Source organism: Chroicocephalus ridibundus, chromosome 3 (genome assembly GCF_963924245.1).
Source record: "Chroicocephalus ridibundus chromosome 3, bChrRid1.1, whole genome shotgun sequence".
Lineage (NCBI taxonomy): Eukaryota > Metazoa > Chordata > Aves > Charadriiformes > Laridae > Chroicocephalus > Chroicocephalus ridibundus.
In genome coordinates this window covers 61453126-61480196 of record NC_086286.1, presented here as the reverse complement: position 1 = coordinate 61480196, position 27071 = coordinate 61453126, and the positions used below count along the sequence as shown (strand labels likewise).

General features: G+C 39.5%; 1 protein-coding gene across 4 annotated transcripts in view; it reads right to left on the bottom strand.

The window, feature by feature from the left end:
- Nucleotides 1–27071, bottom strand: part of ARID1B (AT-rich interaction domain 1B) — a 335932-nt gene that overhangs the window by 238788 nt on the left and 70073 nt on the right. For all 4 annotated transcript variants that reach the window (XM_063329382.1, XM_063329380.1, XM_063329379.1 and 1 more), the window contains exon 3: nt 13653–13799. In XM_063329382.1, coding sequence (XP_063185452.1) covers nt 13653–13799 — 147 coding nt within the window. The remainder of the gene's footprint in view (nt 1–13652; nt 13800–27071) is intronic.

Sequence of the window (27071 nt, the reverse complement as noted above, 5' to 3'; positions counted from 1 at the left end):
TTCCCTTCCAAGACATCTGCAGTTTCACTCTAAAACTTAGTATTTCCTAGATCTCTTTTTTAAGCTAATTTAAAAAAAACAAAACAAAACAACCAACCAAACAAAAAAACCCAACCCAAAACCCAACAAGAAAACCTACAATGGGAACACCATTTTCTCCCTTCAGGATCCCAATTATCACAGAATGACAAGTTAAGTCTTAAGACAGTGGGGGGTAGGAGGGGAAGTACTTCATGTAGCAGCCAGCAATTGATACAAAACATTAACTTAGGTAAGCAAATATATTATTGAGGCTTAGTCTATCAAAACTCTCAGGAAGTTATTAGAAACTCAGATTATCTAACTGTGGAAGGTTTTGCCCTGCAGAATACACTGAAAGCATTTTAAATGCAGATAGGATCAGAAAAAGCCCCTATCTTACAGGAAGAACATTGTTTGTTTGGACAGCATAGCTTCTAAGTCACATATCAAGAAATCTGAGCCAACTAACGAGAGAAGGGTCTCTTCCTAAATGCTCTAGTCCATTTTTACATGTGTCTCGTCTCTATGGCCTCCAGGAGCCACGTTAAGCAAGTGATGCAGGAAGAGCTCCAAGATGAAATCATTCTCGGAAACCCTTATCTTGCTATTCTCTTTCCACCACTATTGCATTCCATGGATCACAGAGTGTATCAATAGTGGATTTAATCAGAAACAAGACATTTCTTCTAGTTTTCTTCTCTCATACTTGTAACATGCCACATGAAAAAAAAATAGGCGAGTTTGATGTTCATATTAAAATGTGACTGTTGCACACGTTGCACAGCCTGATAAACAGCTGTCAGTTCTTCATTTTCAGGCAAAAAAAGATAGTTTTCTTTGTTCTACAGATGTAAAGTTACAGTGTGAATGAAGAGATGAGAGAGAACCTGAAGAGGTAACCTGAGAAATACAACTTGGAAATAAGGGGTAAAATAAGCATTTATTTCCATGATTTTTCCCATGTTTATAGAGCCTTTTGGACTTTGCCTAAAAAAACCAAACCAAAACAAAAAACATACAAGGCTGGGCAGCCCAACCATACTTTCATTTTCTACACCCACTCCTTCCTCTCCCTGCCCATCCTTTCACTGACAAAGCTATATTAAAAAAAAAAAAAAAAGAAGAAAAAAAGAAAGAAAGAAAGAGGACCCTGGCAGTTCATACATGTCATATTCTTTATAGTCACTTGGGACAGACTACCACGTTAATGTGCTGACTTACAGATTTTGTGCCATCCAGCGTCCTGCCCTGCCAAACTAGTCCTTCCTAAGAGTCCAGGAGGAAGGCATCTCTTCAGCAAACCCCAGGCGTGAAACAGCTCTGTGCTCCCAAAAATAGAGCTAAATGCAACCAAACACAGGCGAGGGGCAGGATGTAAAACCTGCCATTTCTTTGGAGGCGGCTGCTGCGGAAGCGGGGAGCCGGGGGGCTCCGTGCCCTGGGGGGCAGCAGCCTGCCCCAGACCGCCTGCTGCCGCCCAGGCAGCTCGCCCAGGCGTACGGCTGGGCTGGCGGAAAGGAGGTCAGAGCGCTGCCCGCAGCTTACAGCGGAGCCGAAAGCCTGAAGCCAGCTTACAGAATAAAGAGAAAAGCTGCACCAAGAGCAGCTGCTGCCTCCGGGCTAATCGAGCTAGGTACCCAAGGACGAGACTTCCTCACTTGAGACTGGGAAACATTTCTTCGGCGTTTTCTTAGGGGCACGTCTGTAATGTGCTTCGGGGTAAAAGCCAGGACTTCATCTAAAGGCTCATGAAAACCTGCAAATCTGTGAGGAAGGGTTGCAAGCAACACCTAAAACATCACTGAGGTCGCATAAAAAAAAAAAACCCCAGACTGGTGAGATTTGTTTCGTGGGTTTGTTTCCTCCCCCACCTCAAATATAAAGCTGTATTATGTTACAGACAACATTTATATCACAGTCCAGTGACACCTGTTAACTTATTCCCTCACGCTCCACCATAGAGGTCTCTTAAAATAAATGACTGAAATGAGGTTTACTTGCTATTTTACCAACAGCAGAATCACAGGAGAAGGAACTGAAGTTCAGATGCAAAGACGGCTGTAATGACTTTGGTAAAGAAGGTTTTCACAGCTGGACTCTACTATTTTGGTTAACTTAATTTTTCACTGTGTAAGAGAGCTAGCATGTTACATTTGGGGCTACTGGAGGTAGAGAATTAGCTGCGCTACCATCCTCTCTCTCTCTGCAGTCCGTGAAGACATGCAGTATCTGCACAACCACCTTTAAATCCATCCACCATATGGAAAAATATCTTAGTCCAAGGAGTGGAAAGAGAACAACAATAATTTACAGAAAGAGAACAATAATTTACAGAAGGAAGCACCCAGCAGCAGAAGCAATTCAACAGACTTCAAAATACAATAGTTTAAACCAACAGCAGCAAATGATTTCTTTAATCTCTGAGGTAGGGAAGACTTCATCACCATCGCCACAACCATGATTTTTTTGAAAGAAAGTATTCCCAGCTGGGCTGGTGTTGGGAGTGGCGAGAGGAGGGTGTAAAGTGGGGGTGGAGAACAAGTGAAAGAAGTGATGAAAACTTACAACTCTGAGAACAGACCACTGACTACTCTTTAATACAGCAATGAAAAACCAGTGTCTTTCGTTAAAAGTTGGTAAAGGACTGCTAGGTCATAAAGCTACAATAAACCTCTCCTTTTTTCGTGAGGGCAAAGGAGCATGCTCTTTATGAATTCTGTAGGCAGACACCCAAAACCCAATCACATATAGCTACATACTTAATTTTCTACCTAAAAACATGCACGTGGAAGATACCTAGGATGGGTACTTGGCAATCAGGGAGAAGCGCGAGGAAGACATGAAGAGAGAGGCTGTGCTCTTGCAGAGCTTGATTTATTGATGGACAACTCACCAAGACCAACAGTTGTTCTCTCTCCCACAACAAAAACACCAAGTAGTTTTGTCAATATGTAAAGGTAAACTTGGTTTTTAAGTGGTACCATATTTACTTTGATTTGCTATTTCATTCTTTGTTGTCTATATCTGATTGCAACAACTAAAACACTAAGATTTCAGCTGTACACTCCAAAATCTATTCTAAATCCTACCACAGTAGGAGAGAAATGCAGTAAAAGGGAAATACTGGAAAAGATAACGAATGCATACAAAAGATATGCTGACCTATATTCAGATAATACATTGTCTTAACAACAAAATCCCAATTCAAAATACAGAAAATAAAACTAAATATATGTACACCGAACATCTTCAATTATTAAAGAAAATACAGGCAGCCAAAAGAAATAGTGGTAAATTTTATACCAGGAAATATTAACAAACTTATTTTCCCTACCTCTGAGGAAAATAATGTGTGTTAATTTAAAGGCCACAAGAGAATACTGCTGCATTGAAACTGGCCATGAGGTGTAATTTACAAGACCACTAAAATTTGGAATATATACTGCTCACACAGAACCAAAAAAAAACCCAGAAAACAAACAAAAACCCCACTGCCACTCAGATTTATTAGTACTTTTCAGACTTTACGACTTTATCACTTAATTCACAGTACTATACTATTTGCATTTTAAAATTTTTCTTAAAACAGGATTTGTGCATTTATATTCTAAAATATTCATGTAGACAACTGTCTGTGAACAGCCATCAGATTAATGGATCATAAAGTAAGAGACTATTACATGATCAGGTATCCTTTGCTGAAGTCACTATTCTGTTTAACTTACGGCTAAATTTCAAAGGTATGGATAAAATTATTTCTGGGATATTAATTCTGCTCTTAGAATAACAGTAGAAGAAAATCATCACTGAGTAATAAGGAGAGTGGTAAGGGGAACAACAATAGTTATGATCACTAATCTCCTAAAACAAAATAGTTTTTATCAGTCTGCATTCCAACAGTTTTACTATCAAGTTAATTAATAGACTCTTACGCTAATATCTAAATGCCAAGCAATTAATGGCACTGAACTATAAATGGCTTTGTCTTTGCTCTTGTAGAGTTATTTTATAAAGCAAGTGCAATTCTATCACTTCAGTGATTTAATGCAGGCTTTGTGAGGTTAATATTCCCAAGCAATCGCAAAATAAAGAACTGCTTTAATTAACCTTCTGTGATTTAAATACTGAGAGAAATCAGAATTTAGAAACTTTAAATACCACCACCATAACAAAAACAATACGAATACTTCGTGGATCAATGCCAAACCACCGATTTGAGAACTTTGAGAAATACATTTGAACACATGTATTTTAAGGTATTTCTAAACTCATTGAAAAGATTTTTCTCTAAGCATAACATACTAAATCCATGATAGATTTTACATAGTTTTTGTAGTCGCGTTGAAAAAAATTTTTCCTTTCAAGATTATCTACTTATAAATACTGAAGTTTTTAGTTTGAAAAAATGATTCAGTATCCCCACCTTTTGCACTAGAATGTTTTGCAGAGATTTTTGTTATGGAAATGGGACATTGCCGGCTCAATCTACAAACTGATTGCATGTAAGCGACTGACCACTTAAAAATAAAGGAGCAAAATACAACTTCCCTCCCCTCCCCCGACTAAATTTTCTCTCTTTCCAATTAAGCTGAAAGGAAGCTCTTATTGCCAGAGTTTCTTTATGACACTGTATGCAAACTTCATTTTAGTACATGAAAAAAACCTCATCAGGACTCAGGCCTCTCTGCATTGTTCATCTCACGAGCACAAGAGCTGCGATATGTCTGCTAGGTTTAGAACGATACAAAACCACAGGAATAAAAATTAAAAACCAGCAGGGTACAGGTGGTCATGAACATTCCTGCCAAACAGGTTTGCAGTGTGCTCTGACCCATCTCCTCTGACTATCCAGCCAGATATCATCAAACCCCCATCAGCAGCAGATGCCCGAAGAGGTGCACTTGCTGCTTTCTCAGGAGAAGAAAGCCGACCTTCAAAATTCCTCCTTCAAACTGCAAACAGAAAAGCCTGCTTTCAGCAGAAAACCATTAACAGATGAACACAGCAAAAGAATGTACAGACTGGGAAAATGTTTAACTACAATGAGGGAACTTTAAATTGAAGGTGCCATACAATTTTTGAGACAAAACAGAGGCAAACAAATACTTTCACTGACAGCAAGATTATACAACAGAAGCATGAATAAGCTTGCTACATTTTATACATAAACAGTATTACCACTTTGCAAGATAAAATACTTCTCCTTTCCCAGTAATATCACTTAACAAATCCAAATAACTACAAAGACAGATATGTGTAAGGGGTCATTATACATGCTAACTTTAAAGGCTTCAGAGCTATTAGACTGGAGCTGATTTTTATTTGGCTAAATTGATCACCATGTCTGTAAAGGCTTGCTTTAAAATAACAGGGCCGAGAAAGTCGTCTTAAAATCTGAACGCAGTTTTTTGGGTTTGGTCAACATGCCTTCAGCAAAAATAAGTCTGCGCTCCTGTGAGTGCTGCTCCGTGCTATGCCCTCAATTCTGTGTTCGTGCTCAGGTGCGAGTTTACAGACAATTATCCTTGCTTTTTCTGCCTGACTATTCCTGCTAGCTACTTGGCTCTGGAAGATCATTCTACAAGTCTGACAAGCTAGCACCTATTATAATCTTATAAATACAGATATAAATCACTGAGGGAGAAAGAGAAAGGTTCGACACATTTCCTGGAATGATATAAGCAATACCGAGCAAACAGAGCATTCCCCAAATGGACAATAATCAGCTATTCCCACTACTGGGAGAAGATGTAGCACAACAGGAGTCACCGTTTCACTGAACTCCTGAGCTGAGTAAGTAACCTCTGCCACACAGATAAATAGCCGTACGCTTAACACTTATTTGCTATTATAGCAGCATCGTGACTATGAAATAAGACTTTATAAAAGCAGAAATTTAACTGGCAAAGACTTCAATCAGTTAAGTGTTCATTGAACCTACACAGGTTCAAACCTCATTTGCCCTTTCTGAAAACATCATGTGCTTAAGAAAGGCTCAAAAGGGATAAATTAGTTTTATGTCCAGGATCAGTACAGTTTCTAAGTATTTCAGGAGTGAGTTTGTCTTCAAATCACTTCAGTGTTCAGCAAGTGTTCATCCTGCCTTTCAGAGGTGCTGGTCACTGGTGGCTTGTCTAGAACCCAGGCTTTAAAGTCATGGTGCGTGAGTCTGGAAGTCAGTTGCTGAAAGCCCACTCCCCTTCCCTCCTCCCCCCCAGTCCAGCCAAGCTTTATTACGGATGCAGAAAGTCAAGCTTGCACTATGCCTTTTGATATCTACCTGATCTCTCTGAAGTAGGTTCTCTGTCAACAAAGGGTTCAGCATACCAAAATGGATGTCTTCATAAAAAGTTACACTGCTGTTTTTCCTTATCTCTAATTTCAGGTCCCACAGCAAGGAGGCTGGACAAGCTGGCAGAAGTATGTATATCTGTGTGAGATTTTCCACCTACACGTTTTGTTGTCAGGCATTTCCCCACTCACTAGGTACAAGCAGCCCTGGTTTCTAAAAGCCAACCAGCAAGCACCCATCAAAAGCAAAAGTTCTTAGTGCCATGAATTTGGGGTTGAATGGTTTAAAGGAATCACTTCTCCCTCGTACCACTTTGCCCTGGAAATAAAATAATTGCTTCTAAGCTAAAAACAAGCCCAGCACTTCAAGACAGTGTGAATATACACTGGGCACCAGGCACCTCTGTTGCCGAGACGACAGAAGTCATGACGGATTTATGGTATGCCACAAGTAGTGGTGTCAGACACTGCCCATGATGGCAGGCAACAATCTCTTCTGAACATTAAATTTGATTATGAGTTCTCATATAACTGTAATAGCCAACTTCCACAAAGAATGCTTTCCTATATGCCTGGCAGCAAATGTCAGATTAACCTACAAGCTTGTTCTTTCCCACATTTCCTTTGGTTCATAACACAAATATTAAGTGCAACTACTCATCTACTGGTAGATGATTACAGACACAAGAGTTAGAAGGACAGAAGGACAAATTATTTTTATTACAACTTCAAGCCATGGTCAGCTGTATGTTACTTGCAAGGCCCCATATATTCTAAAAGAAGTTTAAATTAAATTCTGCAGGAGTTAAGACTAAACTACAGTACAGTCAACTGCTAATTCTGTGCCAGTTTCTAGTAACTCTAATAAGTGAAGATTTTATTAAAAAGAGTAATTGTCTTGAGGTATAAAGCTTAAATTTGGACTCATTGAGGATTGTCTGTATTACTTAGTAATGAATTTGGTATTTGCATGTAACAACTATTCCTAACTTACAACAACAGTGGTTTTGTACAGTGTTACACCCCAAAACAGCTTGACAATGTTAATTAGCATGCTGCTTATTACACTGTTAAAAGACCTTTAGCAGCTCTCATCAAATTTAAAAACAAGACTTCATCCTCATTGTACCAAAATCACTTTAATAATTTGATGCATTTTGCCATAATACAATTTGTTCTGTTTTCATGACAGTCATACAGCTTGGACATAAAAACAGATTAATTAGTTTCACATTTTGTTCACATTCTCAAAGACTGTTTCAAATCGGGTAATGTTTTATCTGTCCTACCTTGCACTGACTCAATGCTAGAAACAGATGTCTGCACAAGAACATTCTCATCATTGTCTCAGGCTTGCGACTGAGACTAGTTCAAACCACCGTCACCAGTTCAGGAACAAACCTGAAATTTATGGCCTCCATTGATCCCAGTTTGGGGAACTGGAAGGGAGCTGCAGCCCCTTGCGGGAGCATAAGTGGTCCCCAGCCCTCCACCTGCGGAGACCAAGTGAGGTAGGACCAGAGATGCCCCCCACCTCAGCATGCTTTGGATGCCTTTCTACCTGGGACTACTGAAACAGTTCACAAACTCTTACTGGCTTGAACTTCATTCATTGCACTGACCCACTCTCTGGAAAAAAAAAACCAAAACCAAACCAAAAAACACCACCACCACTAGTTATTCTACTCTTTATTTGTCCTATGACAATTTGGGTTGAAATAAATCTCATCATGATCAGTAGGTCTTATTAGTAGATAAGGTATTATATGGGGCGGGGGGGGGAGGGGGTGGGAAACAAGGTTTTGGTCAGCTTCTAGAACATTTTAATAAAACCTGACAGTGAGGAAGTCCTGTTTGTTTGCTTGTTTAGAAAACATTTTCTCCTTTTAAATAAAAACAGGCTAAAGACTGAGCCTGAACTACTTGACTGTTCCTTAAGGCATTTTAAAAGAAATGATGGTAACCACACAGGAATGGTGTAAAAACACACACACAGAGCCTCTTTGTGCACACTGTTAACCAGAAGGACCCATGCCCCAGAGAAGTGCACTCGCATGCCCCACCTCAAGGACCTGCCACAATTTTTTGCCCTTTTAATCTCATGCCTGCACCACAGAAAAGGCATCAGCACAACCCCACTCTATTCTGGAAAGTTGCATGCAGAAAGCTTCCAGGAATCCTTACAACAGAAGATGACTTCAGGATCGCAGTAGCAGGTGTAGAATAAAATAACTATTTTTGTTTAACTAAGAGTAAGACCATAATTATTTTGCAGATCCATTTCATCTGTCAAAAAGTGATATGGTCTCAACTCATAAAATAACACATTAAACCCCAAAGGCACGATCCTCTCGATACATATGAACACATGCTACATAAAACAAGAAAATATATAAACATGGCTGTTTAAAAGCCAGTTGGAAAGCATAATAGCCTAAAATATACATCACGCTATCTTAACAAAATAGTGTTTAATGATGACAGTTTAAGTTTGCAATTACGTGACATTCTTGAGCAAAATATCACTTCTACTCATGGCAAAAGATTTAAAACTGCAAAACCAACTGAAGCATTTATTCATCTATATGCCATTTCAAGATGAAAAACCCTGCCAAGGGCAACACTGCAGTAGTGTAGCATATCCTTCTCTTTTCTTTTGAAGAGCAGTAAAGGCAAAAAGAAGTTAAAAAAAAACACACAAGGAGATATCTACATCTATTGGCAATATCTAATGATCAATAAATTTGCTTAAAACAAAGCTTTTCCTTTAATGGTTTTTACGCAGCAGGCTCCTGATACGAAGTGGAGATGACTGATGCTGGCTTACAGTATGGTTCTATAGTAAACTATGCCAGTATTACTATGAAATCACCTGTTATGAAACTCCCTTTCTGCTCACCATGCAATCAATTTAACAAAGATCTAAACAACTTACAGTTCAAACATTCAAATAAATCCCACTCTCCTCCTTCCCCTCTATGCTTATTAGAAGAATGGAAAGTCACAAGTCACCAGAACAGTCTCAGAAATTATTTTATCTACTTATTATTTTATCTACTTACTATTTTACTTTTATTGACAAGATCACATATTGAATTCAAGTGAGTCAAAGAAAAGGAGAAATGGCTTCACACTTCTACAATACGTGAGAAATGAAGACGAATACCAATTCCAAGGCGCAACACTAAGAGTTATACCGACTGAAGAAGCTCACTTACATTATGTCTAAAAGAGTAAAAATAAAACATTCTCTGTACAAAATTTTCTACCAGTCTTCTCCCCATAAAAGAATACCAGTACATCACACTACAGGGTTTTCCATATAAGGAAACCAATGGCAAGAAAAAGACCACTATCCATCCAGAATAAACACTACTTTCAGCTTGATAATATCCAAAAGAAGTAGACTGACATAATTCTACAAGGGAAATAAAGAAAATACAATAGGGAAAAGAAGGCAAATTACTGAGAGGCCCCCGTTCTCCATCCTCTCTTCTCCATCCTGAAGTAAAACCAGCTCAAGCACACTTGCATCACAACGGCGACAATCATGGAGACTACTTATTTACCCTAAAACAGAACGTGAAACTTCTTCACTTCACAGCTGATCCCCTGCTACAAGCAAGATCAGCTTCCAGTCCATCAGGCACAGAATAGCCTGCAAACTCTTTGGGGCAAAGACCACCTTTTTGTTACATACTTGGAGAACAACCAGAATAACAACTTCCTGATCCACAGCTGGGGCTGCCATGAACTGCTTCAGTATTACTAGAGCGATCGTCTCTTGCTTCACGTTCCAACCATGCTCTCCAGAAAGAACACTTATAGTTTAAGGTTTTCCCATAATTCTGGCTAGCCAGCATGAGGAAAAAACATCTTCGTAGGCCAGCTTCTCTTCTTGAGGCTGACATCCTGAGACAACTGACCTTACACGTTCCTCAAAGTTGTGATGATTCAGAAGTAGGACTTTGCACCGATGTTGAGTGCAAAAAGCAACAAAATCAATTGAAGAGAAAATGGTTAATGAAGAATACAGAAAACAAGGAGAAAACTCATTTGCAAGCTGGAAAGAAAGAGCAAAATTAAGGATGACAGACAGAAAGGATTGTATGACTGAGACTACCTCAGCTTTTTAATTGACAGGATTATATAAACAGGATGTACTGACATTTTTAAGAGTAGAAATAAGAAAAGATACACCAGCTGGTGCAACAGGTATTATATGATTTTGTAGCTTATTTTAAAATTCTGTGTAGAATATATAAAGCCAATATTAAATCACAGCAACACAGAATCACATAGGTTTGAAGAGACCTTCAGAGAGAAGTCATACAGTCAAACCTCCAGTTCAAAGCAAGTCTGGCGAGAAAAGGGTGTTTGGGGGCCTTGCCTAATTGAATTTTGAGCACTTTCAAGGATGGACATTCCAGTCTCCTTTCCGTGTTTGAAAACACTCATGGTAATTTTGGTGGGGGTTTTGGGGGCTTTTTGGGTATTATTTTTTTCTTTTACCAAGTTGCTACTTCCCTTGTCCCACTCTGGCCTCACTGCCTCTTGTCCTTCCATTGCGCACCCCTGAGATGAGTTTAGCTCTGTTCTCTTCCACATCCTCACATTTGGAAGCTGTAAATAGCAGCAAGATCTCCCTTGGGCTTTCCCTTAGTTTGGCTGCCCAACATATCAAAATTCAGAGAACTCCACCCTTAAAACTTCTAAAACTGTATGAATACTACTCCTATTTCTCTTGCTAAAATTTTAATCAAGCAAACTAATTTTTAAGTTATTTTCAAAAGATAGTCTCATATAAGCAGAAACATGTATGCTCAAATAACCACAGTTTTTATAATTTTTGTCTCAGCAGCAGAATTTGATGTACACTCACAACTTTTTTGTTATCCTAGTATTAATTTTTGTATTATACACTGGTTACCACTTGACAGTAATTCTACTGTGCAACATCAGCAGAGAAAGAACACTGTTGCTGACGTGTCAAAAGTATAGACTTAAACTTCTTGTGTTAGGAATTTGTTTTCTAGATCAACAGTTCCCAAAGAATGGGAAAGAACGCAGTGGTGAGGTTTTAGAGAGAAACATTAGAGAGAAGGTGTTCATCTGATGACCCTTCTTGAGACAGGGGGAAGAGCAGCCACAGAACCAATCTGGACACGGGGAAAAGGAGCAAGCACCAAGGTGTTAGGGACTACTTATTATTTACATGAAATAGTCCCATCTACACACAAATATTCAGGAAAAGCCTGTATAATTCAGAACTTGGGAGGTTCTGAGTTATAGGAGGTTAAGAGTCTGACCACTACTGAAGAACACCATAACCAAACAGCCATTCACAAACCACAAAGAATTTCAGGTGTGATTCTCACACTAAGGTTTACTAACCACAAGGCTGCGTTGGTGAGGACCTCACGTATAATCTGAATTTGCAGATTCAGGCAAAAATGCCTATTGACCTTGAAATGCCTGGATCACCCTTGGAGCCTGTATTTAGATAATCCTTCAATGTACCCTCAAATCCCCAAAGAAGAAGTTTGGCTACCTCAAGGTTGGTACCTTCTACTTGTGAATCTGTCCCTATCTTTTTCTTCATCCCAGTTCTCTGAAGTCCATAACATATGGAAGGCTTTACTCTCATTTTGCCTCTATCCTCTTCTATGATACCCCTCACTTCATTGCACAAACCTTCACTTTACTGGCTATGATAGGAAGTGACGTAATTGGAACATGTATCAACAGATTAGATCAACAAATGATTCTATAAATCAGTATCTTGTTATTTAATAAGTCCTGTACAGTTGGTATGTTTTGTGTATTTTTTTTTAAACTAAAATACTCAATCCGTTCAACTGACAGTATTTAAAATATGATGAAGTGTCCAAGGCAGCAAAAAACCCAACCCATTTCAATTTCCCAAACTGTGATATGTAGACATTGGAGCAGCTGTGTTTCTTCTGTCTCATAGGCTGTATTACTAGGACTTTATCTGCTAAGACTTCACCAAGATGCTTATGAACAGTATTTTCAAGTCATAGAGAAATCAAGCATTTAATGGTAAAGTAAAAAGCAAGAAAATTAAATTTAAAGACACAACTGCAATCTTTAAAGTCGCAGTTACATATAATCCAAAAGATGGAAAGTGGTGACATTTACAAGAATATCATAGATACAATTAAGAATTCTATTTCATAAACCATCCAGCATTTTAATGAAAAAAGTTAATTCTCAATGGAATTTTAAAATGTAGATGAAGAAAAATTAACATGTAATTACACAGTGAAATTATCATAGCTTTATTTTAAAATCAAAGGAGAGGAGCCTCCTATACCATTGCTACTTACGGCATCTTTTGTTAGTTTATTTTACACACTATTTTTACTTCAAGCTAAGATTTCTACATTGCACCAGCATTATCCCAAAATGTTAATCAACCATGCCTGACAGAATTCCCCAGTGATTTGCAGCAAGTGCTGATGCTTCCACTAATACCCAGTCTTGAGCAACTCACTTTTGTTAGATTTCCCAGGATAGCGAGTACGCTTTAGTTTCATCCTTCCATTTCCAGACCACCTCTCTGTGATTAACAGAGCTGAGACTGCAGATAGAACTGAGCCTACACATTCAGCTGCATCAGCTGTGCACATCCATTTTGTTCAGTATCTAAAATCCGGGTTTCTCAAGCTCTGGGAAGCAGACCCATACACCATCACTTCTGATCTTAGTCAAAAATAGAATCACTTTAAACGAATTTTAATGGCTAACACATAAAGCAGAATTCGAGAACAGCAGTGTTCACTAACTGGATGTGCAAACTGACAACATTCAAATTAGTAGCTGTAATATCAATTAAAAATATCTCTTAAGAAGTCCCCTTGACAAAGCAGCTCCAAAATGCCTTGAACTCATCTATCCTCAAGCAAAGTATCATGAAAAACAAAACAGCAGTGACCATATGAGATGCAGGAGCTCTTAACAACCTGTCTTGTGAGGGGAAAACAAAACAAAACAAGGAAACCTCCAGCCTCCACTGACACCTGATCAACAAACTGTTACTTCTTTTTCAAAGCAGAATTAATAGTTGCTGGGGTATATACACTGGCTTTATTCAACAAAGCTGATCTAAAATAAAGCCTGAAAGTGTGTGTGGATGTATTTGTGCATATATCCCCACAGACTTCTCAGAAGGATGTTGTCAGATTCCCTGTTTATGTAGTTTTGTTTTTAACACTGTTCTCTCGAAAAGGGGTCAGGTGGGTTTAGTTCATTTCACACAGATCATTTTTACACTTCCAGCTCCGGGGCAACTGTCAGTAGTGGAAGACGGTGCTCACCTGCTGAGCCTGGTACCTCTGCTGGGCCTGCGACAGATATTGTGCCTGGGGTGGCAGATGCTGAGGCTGTGGCTGCTGGTTGTAGTACGGCTGCTGGCCCTGCTGGCAGTAGCCACTTACACCTTGCTGGCCATACTGAGGCGGTATCTGTCAGAAGAGCAAAAGCAAAAACATGATTTGAGGCACAACAGGACATGAAATCGAGCTATGTCACATCTGTGTAGCAACCCGAGCAGCAGTGATATACTCAGCCATACACGTGACGCAACAGTCCTACTCTTTTACGCAGCAGATCATGCGAATCCTTAGATCCTCTTGCTTGAGCAGACGGAGTAAGCCCGAGTGCTCTGTATAGTTACTCTTTTCAGGAAGAGCTTTTAAGGAAAATGCTGCTGAACATCATGATCCCATAATGCCCACCCTTAGAAGCTGTTATTTTAAATGTTTGCACTCCATAGGCACATTACTGAGGCAAATCAACAGAAGAATCATTCTGATGCACTGACCCAAAAGCAGAATTGTGGAAAAAAGGAACAATTCTAAAACAGACACTGAAAGAGAAATGCCTTTTTTTGAGCAATAAAGTACTAATTTTTGTGAAATGTTTTGCACACAACCCTCAGGTTTTTAGCTTTTGTGTACACATGTGTGTTTAAGCTTTACACCAAAAAAATGCCTGGGGTTTGGCAGGTTTGTTTTTGTTGCGGTCAATCTCCCTTGGCCTCCTCCCCCTCCACTAAGAAAAATCTTTTTAAAAAAAATAAAACCAAAACACCAGTGCAACACAAAATAACCTGTTACAGGTCCCACTAACAAAGAAATCAGCACATGTACCATGAACTGAGAAACACACACACACACTGAGAATTTAAGTTACAACCAAAAGCAAGTCAATTATAAAGTCAGAGGAATTTTCTGCATCAGTTTACTCTGTAAGCCTTGTATCAATAGACACTGACATTTTCTTGAGATATCTGAAAGAGCACACTTTGAACAAGCTCCTGATATTGCGTCTATTGCTCCTGGTTTAGGCACCTGTGTTTTTCCCCCTAAACGCTGGTTATTTAGTACCGTTTCAGATGAATGACAGATGCAACACAGGAATTGTCCCTTCTAGAACTGATGTCCCATTAGTCCAGCATATCCCTGCCCTCAGCAAATGTCTCAGATACCCGACCACATCTGAAATGCTCTGATCTCAGAATTGTTCCCACTGAGTCTCTGATACACCGATAAATCTGTTTACTCAACATGTAAACACATACCTGTTCTACCTAAAGTTGACTTACTATATTCAACAATATAGTAATATTTGCTGTGTTATTATTAATACTACAAAGTCAAATTTAAACACGTGTGTAGGTTGTTTTTACTACCACAACTTGATCTGCTCCTATTACTTCTCCCAGAAGTTGGTAGTCCTACGTCTTGCTAAGGTCAGCACTGTAACCCCACCTCTGCAGTTCTCTTCGCTTGCGCTTCCATTTCCCTCGCCATCGTTTCACAGGCTCTTAGATGCTTCTGTGACCAAAGTAACCCTTTTTCACAAATACCCTCCTCCATGCTGATGCATAAATGAGGCAGCTATAATGCAAACTAAAAAGGGTGCATTGGAATATCATCAGGCAAACAGACAGCTGGAGTCTGGGATCTGACAGAAGACCACATGGTGATTTGCCTGTCAGCTGCAAAGGTCACAGAGCCTGGACTGCTTCCTAGGAAATGCTGAAGAGAAACCTATGTTGTGGTCCATCTGGGTCCCAGTAAAACTAGGAAGAAAAGGAAAGATATCCTGACAGCAAAATATGGGCTTCTGGAAAGAAGAAGGAAAAGAGAATCTGAATGCCCAGTTGACAGGATGGTGACAAAGCAAGAGATAAGATTCATCAGGAACCAGAGTATTGTACAGGAGGGCTGAAACTCACCTGAACATAGGAGCGAGGTCGCTGGTACCTAACGATCAAGAAAGTGAAATTTTAAACTGAAGAGAGGGATTAGAAGAATACATGGTTCAAAAGCATGGCATTACTATTAAAAAGGAAGATATGGAGATTCTGGGTCACCAAGTGAAGATGCTGCGAAGAATAAAAGAATGAAAGCAGATACACAGGCGACTGCAGAGAAAATAGAGTGGCAAAAAGAAAATCCAACAATATATTGCCTTCTACACAAAGAGGGCGGGGGAAGAAGAAAAACTGGATCACTGGAACGTCAAGCCTCCAACAAAAGCACCAGCAATAGTCATAACCTGAAATATGGTAGAAGGGAGACAATTAGTGGGTTGCTATTTTGCATCACCCCAGGACACGAAAAAAATAGGGAAGACAGCTGATGACAGAGTAACATTATATGCTATATAGAGTTTATAAACAAATTAAAACAAAACTCCACCTCACCAAACAGCAGGCATCTGGAGCTTGGTCGGGTCAGGAAGAGTGAGTGCTGGGATGACCAGGCACGGCCAGACTACAGCAACACTGTCAGCAGGACACCAGCAGAGGCACGGTTCAAGACTGTATAGAGTGAAACTTAACTCCTCCCATGTAGACTGAGCAAGCAGACTACAAAGCAGAGCCCGAAGTCTCAGAGAACTGAGACAGGTGATTCCCAAAGGTGGTTTCCTGGAGCTGCTGGTCAGGGAGCCAGCATGAGGAGCCACTACCTTTGGCTCAGACCTGAGCAGCAGGAATCATCTACTTCTACATCCTACAGCTGCAAAACCACTACGCATCAGTGACCATAACACAGTTAAATTGAGCATCCCTACAGGAACAATGAAAATCAAGGAAGCTACTACTGTTGTGCTTAACTTCAAAAAGTGTAACTACATAAAAAGGAGAAAGCTTGTTAAAATGAAGCTCTAACAGACAGCTACAAGAAATAAAATCTGACTGGCAGCATCAAAGCCGCTTAACAACAACCACGTGGAAAGCACAGAACCCATATTCACCACCTATTAAGACTTGAGAAGAGGAAAGGGACAACAGCATGGCTCATCGCAGGTTTCTAGAAGCAAAAAGGCATCCTTCAGTAAGCTGACACCAAGTCCAAATGATGAAAACAGAGAAGACTGTAAACTCTGGCACTTCAAATGTAATAAGGCAGGCCAGAAAGAACTGGAGGAACAGCTAGGATAGGGAATCAAATGAGTAATGCGTAATTTCTTCAAGCACATCAGGAGCAGGAGGTCTGCCAGAGAGTCTGAAGTGCCAAGTGATGATCAGGGTATAAAAGGAGCTTCAGAGAAAACAGGGCCATCACAGAGAAGCTTAACAAATTTTTTGCACTAGTGTGCACACTGTGGAAAAGTCTTGGGAGGTTCCCATGCTGGAGTCCTCCTTTGTGAGGAACTCAATGAATGCGTCTGCATATGATGGGACTATTCATTGAACAAACTGACAAATCAAGGGTGAGAAATGCTCAAGACCATACAGTATCATGGCAGAGGTCTAAAATTCAAGAATGAAATAGCTGAATTACCAATGATGGTACACAACCTTGAACTTGGAGCTGCCTTGGTGGGTGAGAATTGGAGTATAGCTTTTTTTTAAAAAAAAAAAAAAGCAACCAAAAAAACCCCAGAGATCTGAGTAATTTAAGACTATAAAGGACTCACGACTGTTATGGATAAATCAGTACAGCCAAGAATGAAGACCAGAATTAAGAAACATCAACACAGCTTTTGCAAAGGAAAATCCCTCTCTACAGACTTCTTGTATTTATTAGGAAGCGTCAAACACAAAGGTTCAGAGAAATGCAACAAGAATGATCAAAGGTATGGAACTGTTTCCATACAAGGAAGCTATAATCCTCTGACTGGGAAAGGACACTGGGACATAAGAATATGATAGAAAGCTACAAAACCATTTTGTCCAACACAACAATTAGGAGACATTAAAGTATGCTGGTAGAAGCAAAATTCAAAATGAGAGAGTGAAAGAGGTTCTCTTGTCACAGAGGTAGCAGATGTTTGAAACTCCTTGCCAAATGATGTTTTGAAAGCTGAAAGTTTATATGGGCTCAAGCAAAGACTGGACAAGTTCACAGAAGATACATCCTCTGAGGGTTACCAAATATATAGAGCCACATCTGGCTCAGGAAGTCCCTGAAGTGAAAATAGCTGGAGGCTTGGAGAGTACTGGGGGAAGTATCACATGCTCGCTTTTTTCTGACTCTTCTCTAGGCATCCAATTAAAGCCTCCACTGGAGGCAGGATATGGGGCCGCATGAACCCTTGATCTGACCTGACAACGCCATGCCTATGTTCTAACCACCTCTTTGCAATACGTATTTGTGTCCTGTGAGAAAGCAATAAAAATTTGGTCTGTGAGGTACTAAATAACAGATGTAGGCAACCTGAAGAGGCAATAACACCTTGACTGCCAGAAGCTGGGAGACTGTTCCAATTTCTTAAATGTTTTCCCTAGCAATCTGCTTACAGACACTGGTGTAAAAAAGGGCACTGGGCTCTTCTTCTCACCTTATGCATCAGTTGCTTATGTTGGAATTTTCCTCCATATTCTCCCAATCGAAGCTCTTTAAAAAAATAAAACTAAAAAAAACCAAACCAAACACCACAACACAAAACAAGAGAAAAAACCAAAACCGCAACAATAATCCTGATGCTACATGTACTTTTAGAGAGTAAAGAGACCCATCACCACTGCCTTAGCTGAACACTCAGTATAATTTCTGTGGCTATTTAAATAAATAACAAACAACAACATGCAAATTAATCCTCCTGCTTTACTGATGGGGATCACAAGGTACCGCTTATGGACAAATGTTTATTAAACAGCATATAAAAAAGCTTAATTAAAATCTCCCCAGAACAAAACAAATCTGAAGCCAATTACTTACAACGCTTGGAGTGAATGACCCAAGCATCCTCTTTCTTCCTAAGGTAAACCTCCCTCCCTTTCTCCCTTACACCCACACAACACAGGAGATGAGAATTTGGGAAACTTAAGGATGCCTGTGGTAATGCATGCATTCTTGGGATGACTGTTCAAGAGAGAACAGACCCGAGTTTAAATCTATTTCTAGGCAAGCACAGAAACTCTAGTAATTACTTTGCCTCCTATCTGACTTGCACAGTACAAATAGCATTATTTTGGGAGAAGTATGACTGGCCATCAGTGATTAAACCAATGCGAACAAGGAAAAGATGAGAATAAAAGAGGAACAAAACTGGCAGTCAGAATGAAGAGGTGGGAGAAATCCAATTAAACCTATAACTTAGCCCATTATCTTTAATTCTTGCTTGAACAAGGGGTCTTGTGGCAGACATTCTTTGTCCAGGTAATACCTTGATAGTAATGGAAGTTTTGAGCAATTTTTGCATGCATAATCCATAACTAATGTCAAAGGAGAAGGATCATTAGACAGCATTACATTCATTATAATAATTTTTAAAATTAAAATGTAACAGAATTAGTGTGTTAGCATAGGTACGCTAATAATACCAGCAATATGCAGCTACTGCACTTTTAAACCATCCTAATGGCTAGATCCAGTTAACAATGGAAGAAACTTTATTTGTCCCCTATCACAAAAAGCTCTGCCAAGTCACTTTGGGACCCACCTGAACATGCCAGTCACCATGACATGCTCACTATATGGAAAGAGTCCCAGCAACATCGGTCATTGCTTCACCCTGCAATCTATCTGGTGCCCAAAAAGTGAAGCAGACCCTGGATAATGTCAGTAGCCGGCAACAGCACAGTTCAGAACTCTTGAACCACAACTTCATGATATAAAAATCTGGGGGGGAAAGACTGTGTCTGGCCTGATCAGCATTAAGCCCTACTTACAGAAAGAAGAAAAGCTGAGCTCCAGAGGCAGGGCTGGCAGTCAGAAGAAAGGATGACGCTACCTGATTCAACGGCCTACTGTGCTGAGAAACAGTGAGACAGACCTGAACACTGTGAAACTATCTTCAGAAATGTAATCGTCAGTAACATTCCACTTTCCTAGCAACTATAACACTGTAATTACATATAAATTAGAATAGAAAATGTATAGTGAGTGGAATTCACAGAAAAAAAAAAACAAAAAAAACCCAAAAGAAAACATCACCTGGTACTTCACACCAGGAATAAAACAGCACATTCTTTTCAGTCAACAAAACATTAGAGCCAAATTTAATTCTAATTCTTTTAATTTTACAGTGGTCACTTCAGTAATAACTATAAAGAAAGCTGTCACACAGTTCCCATCAAACCTTCAAATAAAACTCTGGTAGATTTTCTGAAACATCTACTGGCTTCGGTCTCAGACTTCCAAAGCCAGACCTCTGCCAAAACGTAAGTATTTTCCCCCAAACATTCAAACCATGCATTTCTTCATACTTTTGAATAGAAAGTTATATGGGAAAACTAACCCTCTGACTTTCACATACTTGAAAAAAATTTGGTGCGTATCTAGAACTTTCAAGTTCATCTAAGCCAGGGTCTTCATCTATACATTCAGCTGGATTACAGAAAGAAGAAGAATATAATATGCTTATACAGTGTAGGGAAATTCTCTGGTACACATTCAGTGGAAGATTCCAGCCAAGTTAGTGCAGCATGATCTCCTGTCTCAAATCACCATGTCCAACCCCAGCATGCTTGTGCACATAGTCTTAACGAAGGCTACAAGTCCTTCTCACTGAATGAGAAAAAAAAAAATTCTAAAAGGAAACCAAGTAAAAAGCTGGGTGTTAATGTCAAAGCTACTAATCAGAGGTAAATCAGAAATCCTGATGCTAAGGCATTTTATTCATGCATTCTATAAATTCTATTACTTCTTATCACTTAGCTTTGACCTTTTGACAATATGGTGGTCACAATGCTCACCTATGTTGCTGCCTTCCCTAGACTGCTTGCCTTTACAGTGAAGTATGAACTTTAAAATCTTATTAAGAGCCTTCAAAATATTAACACTGGGCCTGACACTGGTCCACCCTGTGACCCAGAGCAAGGAAGCGACAGGATAAAAAGCATGTTACTGTGTCACAGCACAATAATCCCCACTCCAGAATTTACAAGGTAGCGGATTTTGCAGAGTCATTAAATGTATGTCTACGTTGAAGACTGCAGTGCAGTACACAGACCTGCAAACTAGCTCAGATACTGGAAGGAGCCTACCCCAAAAACTGTTCTAGGCTAATTTGTCGTGCTCTATAGAAGGGTGATTAGGTCAGAGGGAACAACACCCTTTTGTAGACAGACCGCTTCTTGTATACAAGCCAGTTCATTTAAAAAGGTAGCTCAAGTATCTTTACAATAAGCTGCAGTCTGCAATGCAGTCATACCCTGTACTCTTGCTAGCGTGCAGGACAGAAAGGACAGGACTTCAAACACATGCCTGTAGTCCCCTTCTCCTCGAAAAGTGCACAGCAGCATGATTACGCCAGTTGTCAGTGCAATGTATATGGCATCAAATATGTACCTGTCATGAGGTGCTCCCTATATACTACCTTTTACTGTAGCTTAAATCAAAGCAACCTGACCTAACCCATTATTAGTACAGGCAATTTTCCTCTCTTCTAAAAAAGAGAAACTATAAAAACATAGAATGTAAAAAACTAAGACTACATGATTAAAAAACTCTCCAGTCAGAAAATATAGATGTTAAGGTTCCAAAAGCAACATTAACTGAGCCATGTTGCACATATATAGCACCTTCTCTTTCTGATTTATGTTGTCAAAGGCATTTCATAAAATATAGAGGATGTGAAATGTGGCTCAGTTAATGTGGCTGCTAGAATCTTATCATTTATGTTTTGACTTCTTAGCTGTGCAACCTTCACATCTTATTAACATAGTTTTTTGCATAGACTGTAGTATGGAATAGTACTTATGTTTTATGTATTGACATATTTTTGATGTACTGAGATTTTGAATAAGTTTGCTATTCTTCGTGATGAGAGCCAAATAAATAAAGACTACTACCACAAAATAGTCAATCATTTATAAGGAAAAGCAATATCTCTCCTTCCAAAAAAGAACACTTTGATTCCCTTGTCAGAAATTGATGAAAACTACCTCTGCTCTAAATGCTAAATCTATGCCAATATCACAACCACCTCCCACTCCCACCTCCCCCTAAAAACAGCAAACAAACAAAAATAAAAAATTTGCATGTTTTAGATGAGCTAAAATTAGTTTCGAGGGAGAGGTAAACAGCTGAGTCTAGAAACAATAGGAAGACATTTTTCCTACATAAGAGCCTGATAGTTTTGATTTGTACACTGCATTAGAGTTTGAACTAATGCAACATTTGGTCCTTTCTGCAAATTAAGGGATGAAAATATGATAATCTCCAGTAAAAGATTTCCATATTGTTATAGCCATCCCCTCAGACCAACACCATAGATCAGACTGAAAGTTTGCAACGGAATTTTTTTCAGGAAAGCTATAGTGATATATTGTATTAAAAATAGAGAGAAATCATAGTGCCTACATATATATATACACACATACAGACACTTAAATGATGAGTCAGATAAGATATCTATTCTTATACTCTGCCTTCCTTCCTTTTTACTTTTTAAAGTGATCAAAACAATTAAAAGGGATCATGTCATCTGCTTAAATAATAGATTTCCCTTTTACAAACTAACATAAGAAAAAGCACAACAGAACTGCCACAACCAACATGAGCTTCCCCTGATCCCCACTGTTGCCTCCAACGACTGGTACTTCAGTATAAAGCATGTAGGAAACCTCATCCCTCACTGCACTAATAGCATGAAACTCACCTAAGAAATGCCAGCTGTTAAAGAAAATCGCAAAAGCCTGTATTTAACCTGATTTTTTAATCATATAAGAAATCATTTATCATAGGGCACTTATGCATATATGAATGCAGTCATCTACAGTCTTTGGTCCCCAATCCTGTATTTGCCGTTTATTCTCCAGGAAATTGGTAGCACTTTTGACCACTATTTCTCAAATGGTGGCTAAAATAAAATATGGTTAAGAAAATACACATAAACTTTTTTCTTCAGACAAGTTTTGCAGTGCCACTCAAACCTTCTAAAGCAGGGAACATAAATGAGAGGTATGGGTTGAGTCTGAATAGCAGGTAATCTAACCACATGAGTAATCCTCCATTTTTATGCATTTATACACAGAGAGACTCACAACGTTTAACTATTGGAGACTGAAAAATCCCTCTGCAAAACAGTTTTCACTCTACGTTTCTTCTGGCACACAATCTTTGTAGCTGGAAGAAATGCAAACATTATTCTTTAATTGCAGCAGTGAGAAAAGGCAGAATGCACATGCACCCTGTTTACCTTTGCTTCCCCAACATTTTGCACGCCCTTGAGTTTTCCTTCTTTCTCCCAGTCTCTTTCAAAAGAGAAAGGTGCTTTTTAATTCATTCATGTGCTCCTCCAGAGATATCAATCTTGACAAATACTGTCTTTACCATTCCTAAGTTTGATGGCTTTCAGGGCTAAATCATTTGAGATCAGAGCCCTTCACTGTACCTCTTAAAAATAGCAAAAGAATATAAAGTATCTTCCACAGGGAGCGATGCTGTGTATTCTTCTGCTAGCCATGCCTTTCTCCTATTCCCACCCAAACTTGTTCAGTTCCACTGGACTACTGGGCTTCATAGACCTTCACAGTGCACACCCTCTCTCCCTGACAGCTGCTTTTCTTGTCCTTTCTTTATTCCTACCCTACACCTAGGGAGGAACAAACCCATGCACCGATACATGGTGGAGGCCACCCAGCTGGAAAGCAGCTTGGTAGAAAAGGACCTGGGGGTCCTGATGGACATCAAGTTGAACATTAGCCAGCAATGGGCCCTTCCCACAAAGAGGGCTAATAGTATCGTGGGCTGCATTAGACAAAGTATTGCCAGCAGGTCAAGGGAGGTGCTTCTGCTCAGCACTGGTGAGGACACCTGTGTGCAGTTCTGGGCTCCCCGGCACAAAAGAGACATGGACATACTGGAGAAAGATCAATGAAGTGACACCAGGATGATGAAGGGGCTGGTGCACCTCACGTATGAGGAAAGGCTGAGAGAGCTGGGACTTCTCAGGCCAGAGAAGAGAAAACTAAGGGACACCTTATCAATATGTATAAATACCTGAAAGGAAGGGTGTAAAGAGGATGGAGCCTGGCTCTTTTCAGTGACAGGACCAGAGGCAATGGGCACCAACTGAAACACAGGAGGTTCCCTCCGAGCATCAGGAAACACATTTTTACTGCCAAGGGGACGGAGCATTGGGAAAGGTTACCCAGGGAGGTTGTGGTGTTTCTATCCTTGAAGATACTCAAAAGCCATCTAGACACAGTCCTGGACAACTGGCTCTAGGTGGCCTTGCTTGAGCAGGGAAGTTGAACCAGATGACCTCCAGAGGTCCCTTCCAACCTCAACCATTCTGTGATTTAATAATGCTCTAAACATATTTAAATTTAGTGCCTTAGTACAAAGTTAACAGCCAAGGGGCATGCCCAATTTCTACTGTTTAACAGAGAACCCCTCTGGTTTTGGCCCAGACATCTTTGACGAGATTGCCACTCTGGAGTTAGCCGCCATGGCTCTGCCTCCTGGGCCTGACTCAAACAGCAGAGCAGTAGGTTGCTGTTACACACAGCAAGTCATCTCCAGTTCCAGTCCTTCACTTTCCTAAGGGATATCACACTTCTCATCGTGAAAACTTGCCATACACATGCAGCGAGAGAACAGATTTACAGCTCTTTGTGTTCTCATTATGGATTTCAGTCCCCTAATAGTGTCCGCAGCACAGGAGGTCAACACACAAAAGAAAGAGGCATGACATCCCACAGCTATCATTCAGGTTCAGCAATTTCTGTGACAAATGTAGTCATTTGTACAGTCCAAATTCTGCTAGTTTCTTCTACTACAGCAGTATCAAAATCATACTTTTCATCTGGCCACTAAAAATTCCCCACAGCAAGGAATCCTGAGGCAAACAGAACGACCGGCTGAACCAACTGGATAAGAAAATTTGATTACGTCTCTACCAGCCCAGCGTAATTTATTATCTTGCAGCATAGCATTAACTGCCTAAGATCAGGATCCCATTCCTGTGGTACAGTCCCTCAACAACAACATTCCTACTGACATAGGCAAACACTCTGGAGTACTTATGCTTCCTTAGAAAAATAAGAAATACAAAGCAACCCCTATCCAAACCCCTTCTTCTTTAGATGAGTTTGACCGAACAGCATCAGCAATTAAAAAAAAATAAATAAATAAAAGAGGAACACGTAAATCTTTTCTGTGCTGGCTTTTCTTTCCCTTTCCCTATTGGGAACAGATAAAAAACAAGTCAGCCTCTAAATAAGAGTACTTACATAACAATCCAAATGCTACATCTTACAGCTGTAATATGGCTATGACTCCAAATATTGCTGCAAGTCTTTTTAAAAGAAAACTTTCAAACCTATCCTTGTAGTTGCAGAGTTTAGATATTTGATTTATTCCATTTCTATTATTTAATTTGACCTATTACTTAGCAGTGGAAAACATTAAAAGAACCCTAACAGAAACATCAAAGACATCAATCTTATAAATTCACAGCTGAAACCATACAGCACATCATAATTTCTTAAATAATTACAGTTTTATTATACTCAAAATAAGATGATTATTGTAAATTACTCCTCATATCAGTTACCACAAGTAAGTCTTGAAACATCTGCTAAATGTAAGTATCTCAATACAGATAATCCGATCCACATAACATTATCCTCAAAATTGAATGGAAAAATAAACAAGAACCTTTATAGTCATAACATTAACTATCAAAAATTACCTGTTTGATTAATTGAAAACAGCCCCCTTAAAAACTTACGAAGAATCACCATCAAGCTCATTCACTCATTCTGCCAACCTACCAGAATTCTTTTTGTAATTAATATTGCAACTAATCTTAACTCAAATATTGTGCTCCATCAGTTAATCTTTAAAATGCCTCCTACTCTTCCAAAGCATCCAAGCATCTCCGGTATATCCAGGCATGCTCCCTTCCTTTCTTGAAAGCTTCAACTCCCCTTCCGCCCCAGGTCTGGTCATTTGGGGCTATCATCCGAACACCTATTTTGTTTAAGCATTCAAAAAACAAATTCTTACACTCACAATAAAATGCTTCCTTCTCATTTATGGCCAGACTGAAGTAATATCTATCTGTACACAAAATTAACACACAAGTGTATAATTGTAGTTTTATGCTCAAGTGTCCCAATTATGCACTTTAAAACACTTTAAAGGATCCATCAGGAACATTCAATATCTCCAAACTGTAAAGTCTAGAGGAGCATCTTTTGACAAAATAGTTGCATTATAGGGAAATCTTTCAGTTAAAAACAGAGAAACTAATCAACTTTGGTTTTTTTACTCCAAGACACCCAGACTGTAAAGAATGGTGGGACCTGGCTGGTGCAGCGCATTTTGCCAAAAGTAACAGACAAGCAGGAAACCGAATAGTTCATTTTGCTTTTGTGTAATCAAGGTGTCCCAGGTAGCCTTTGTCTTACAGCGCTAAGTGCAAAAGGGGCCCAGACTTAAGCTTGTTCAGAAAGGTGATTAAGGATGTCTGAATCACACAAGTGAGGACCCTACACCTTCCTCATTTCACTCCCAAGTGAAATGAGGAAGCATCGCAGCTCCCCACACATGCTCTTTGAATATTCAGTTCCCTGCGCTCTCACTTCTGCTTACGAAATACTGTTAAGAAGCAGTCTTTTCCAAAAAGGGCTGCAGGAGGTGACTGTCAGTATTATTTTGTTACATAAATAAATTTATCTGCACATGTGGTGGAGAAGGGAAACCTACATTAACCCATCTGACTTTGCACTGAAATGGATTACAAGGACTCACACCGATGAACTATGCTTTTTCACCTGGACTGGTGATAAACTTGCAGATCCTTGCATTGTTTATTTTATTAGAACAATTTAGACTGGTGGGGTTTTTTTGTTTGTTTGGGATTCCCCCCGCCCCCCAAACTCCAGTAGACGGAGACAGAGAAGGATAAGGACAAAATTATTTTTGTTGTTTTTTCTGACAAACACATGTCAAGTTCTTAATAAATTTAAGAGGTGGGGAAATCAGGAATGGTAAAAATAGTAAGCCTAACAAGTAGGTAGACGCTTCATTGCATTAAAAAGCACCCTACAAAGAAAAAGGCTTCAGGCTCACTAAAGATGGTTAAATAGGGAGGCACATTAGCAAAGATTTTCCTCAATAAAACCAAGAAAACAGACATGGTAACTTACAGTGAGAAAATGAAATGCTCTGTGCAACTCCTACAGGATTTAGCATCAGGTGTCAGGTGCATGTAGTCACTGTTGACCATCAACAAAGAGATGAGAAGAGCCTATTTACGGCTCACAGTCCTCAAAGAGAGATCACAAGCACCAGGCAGAGCGAGTCAAAATAGCGGTTGCT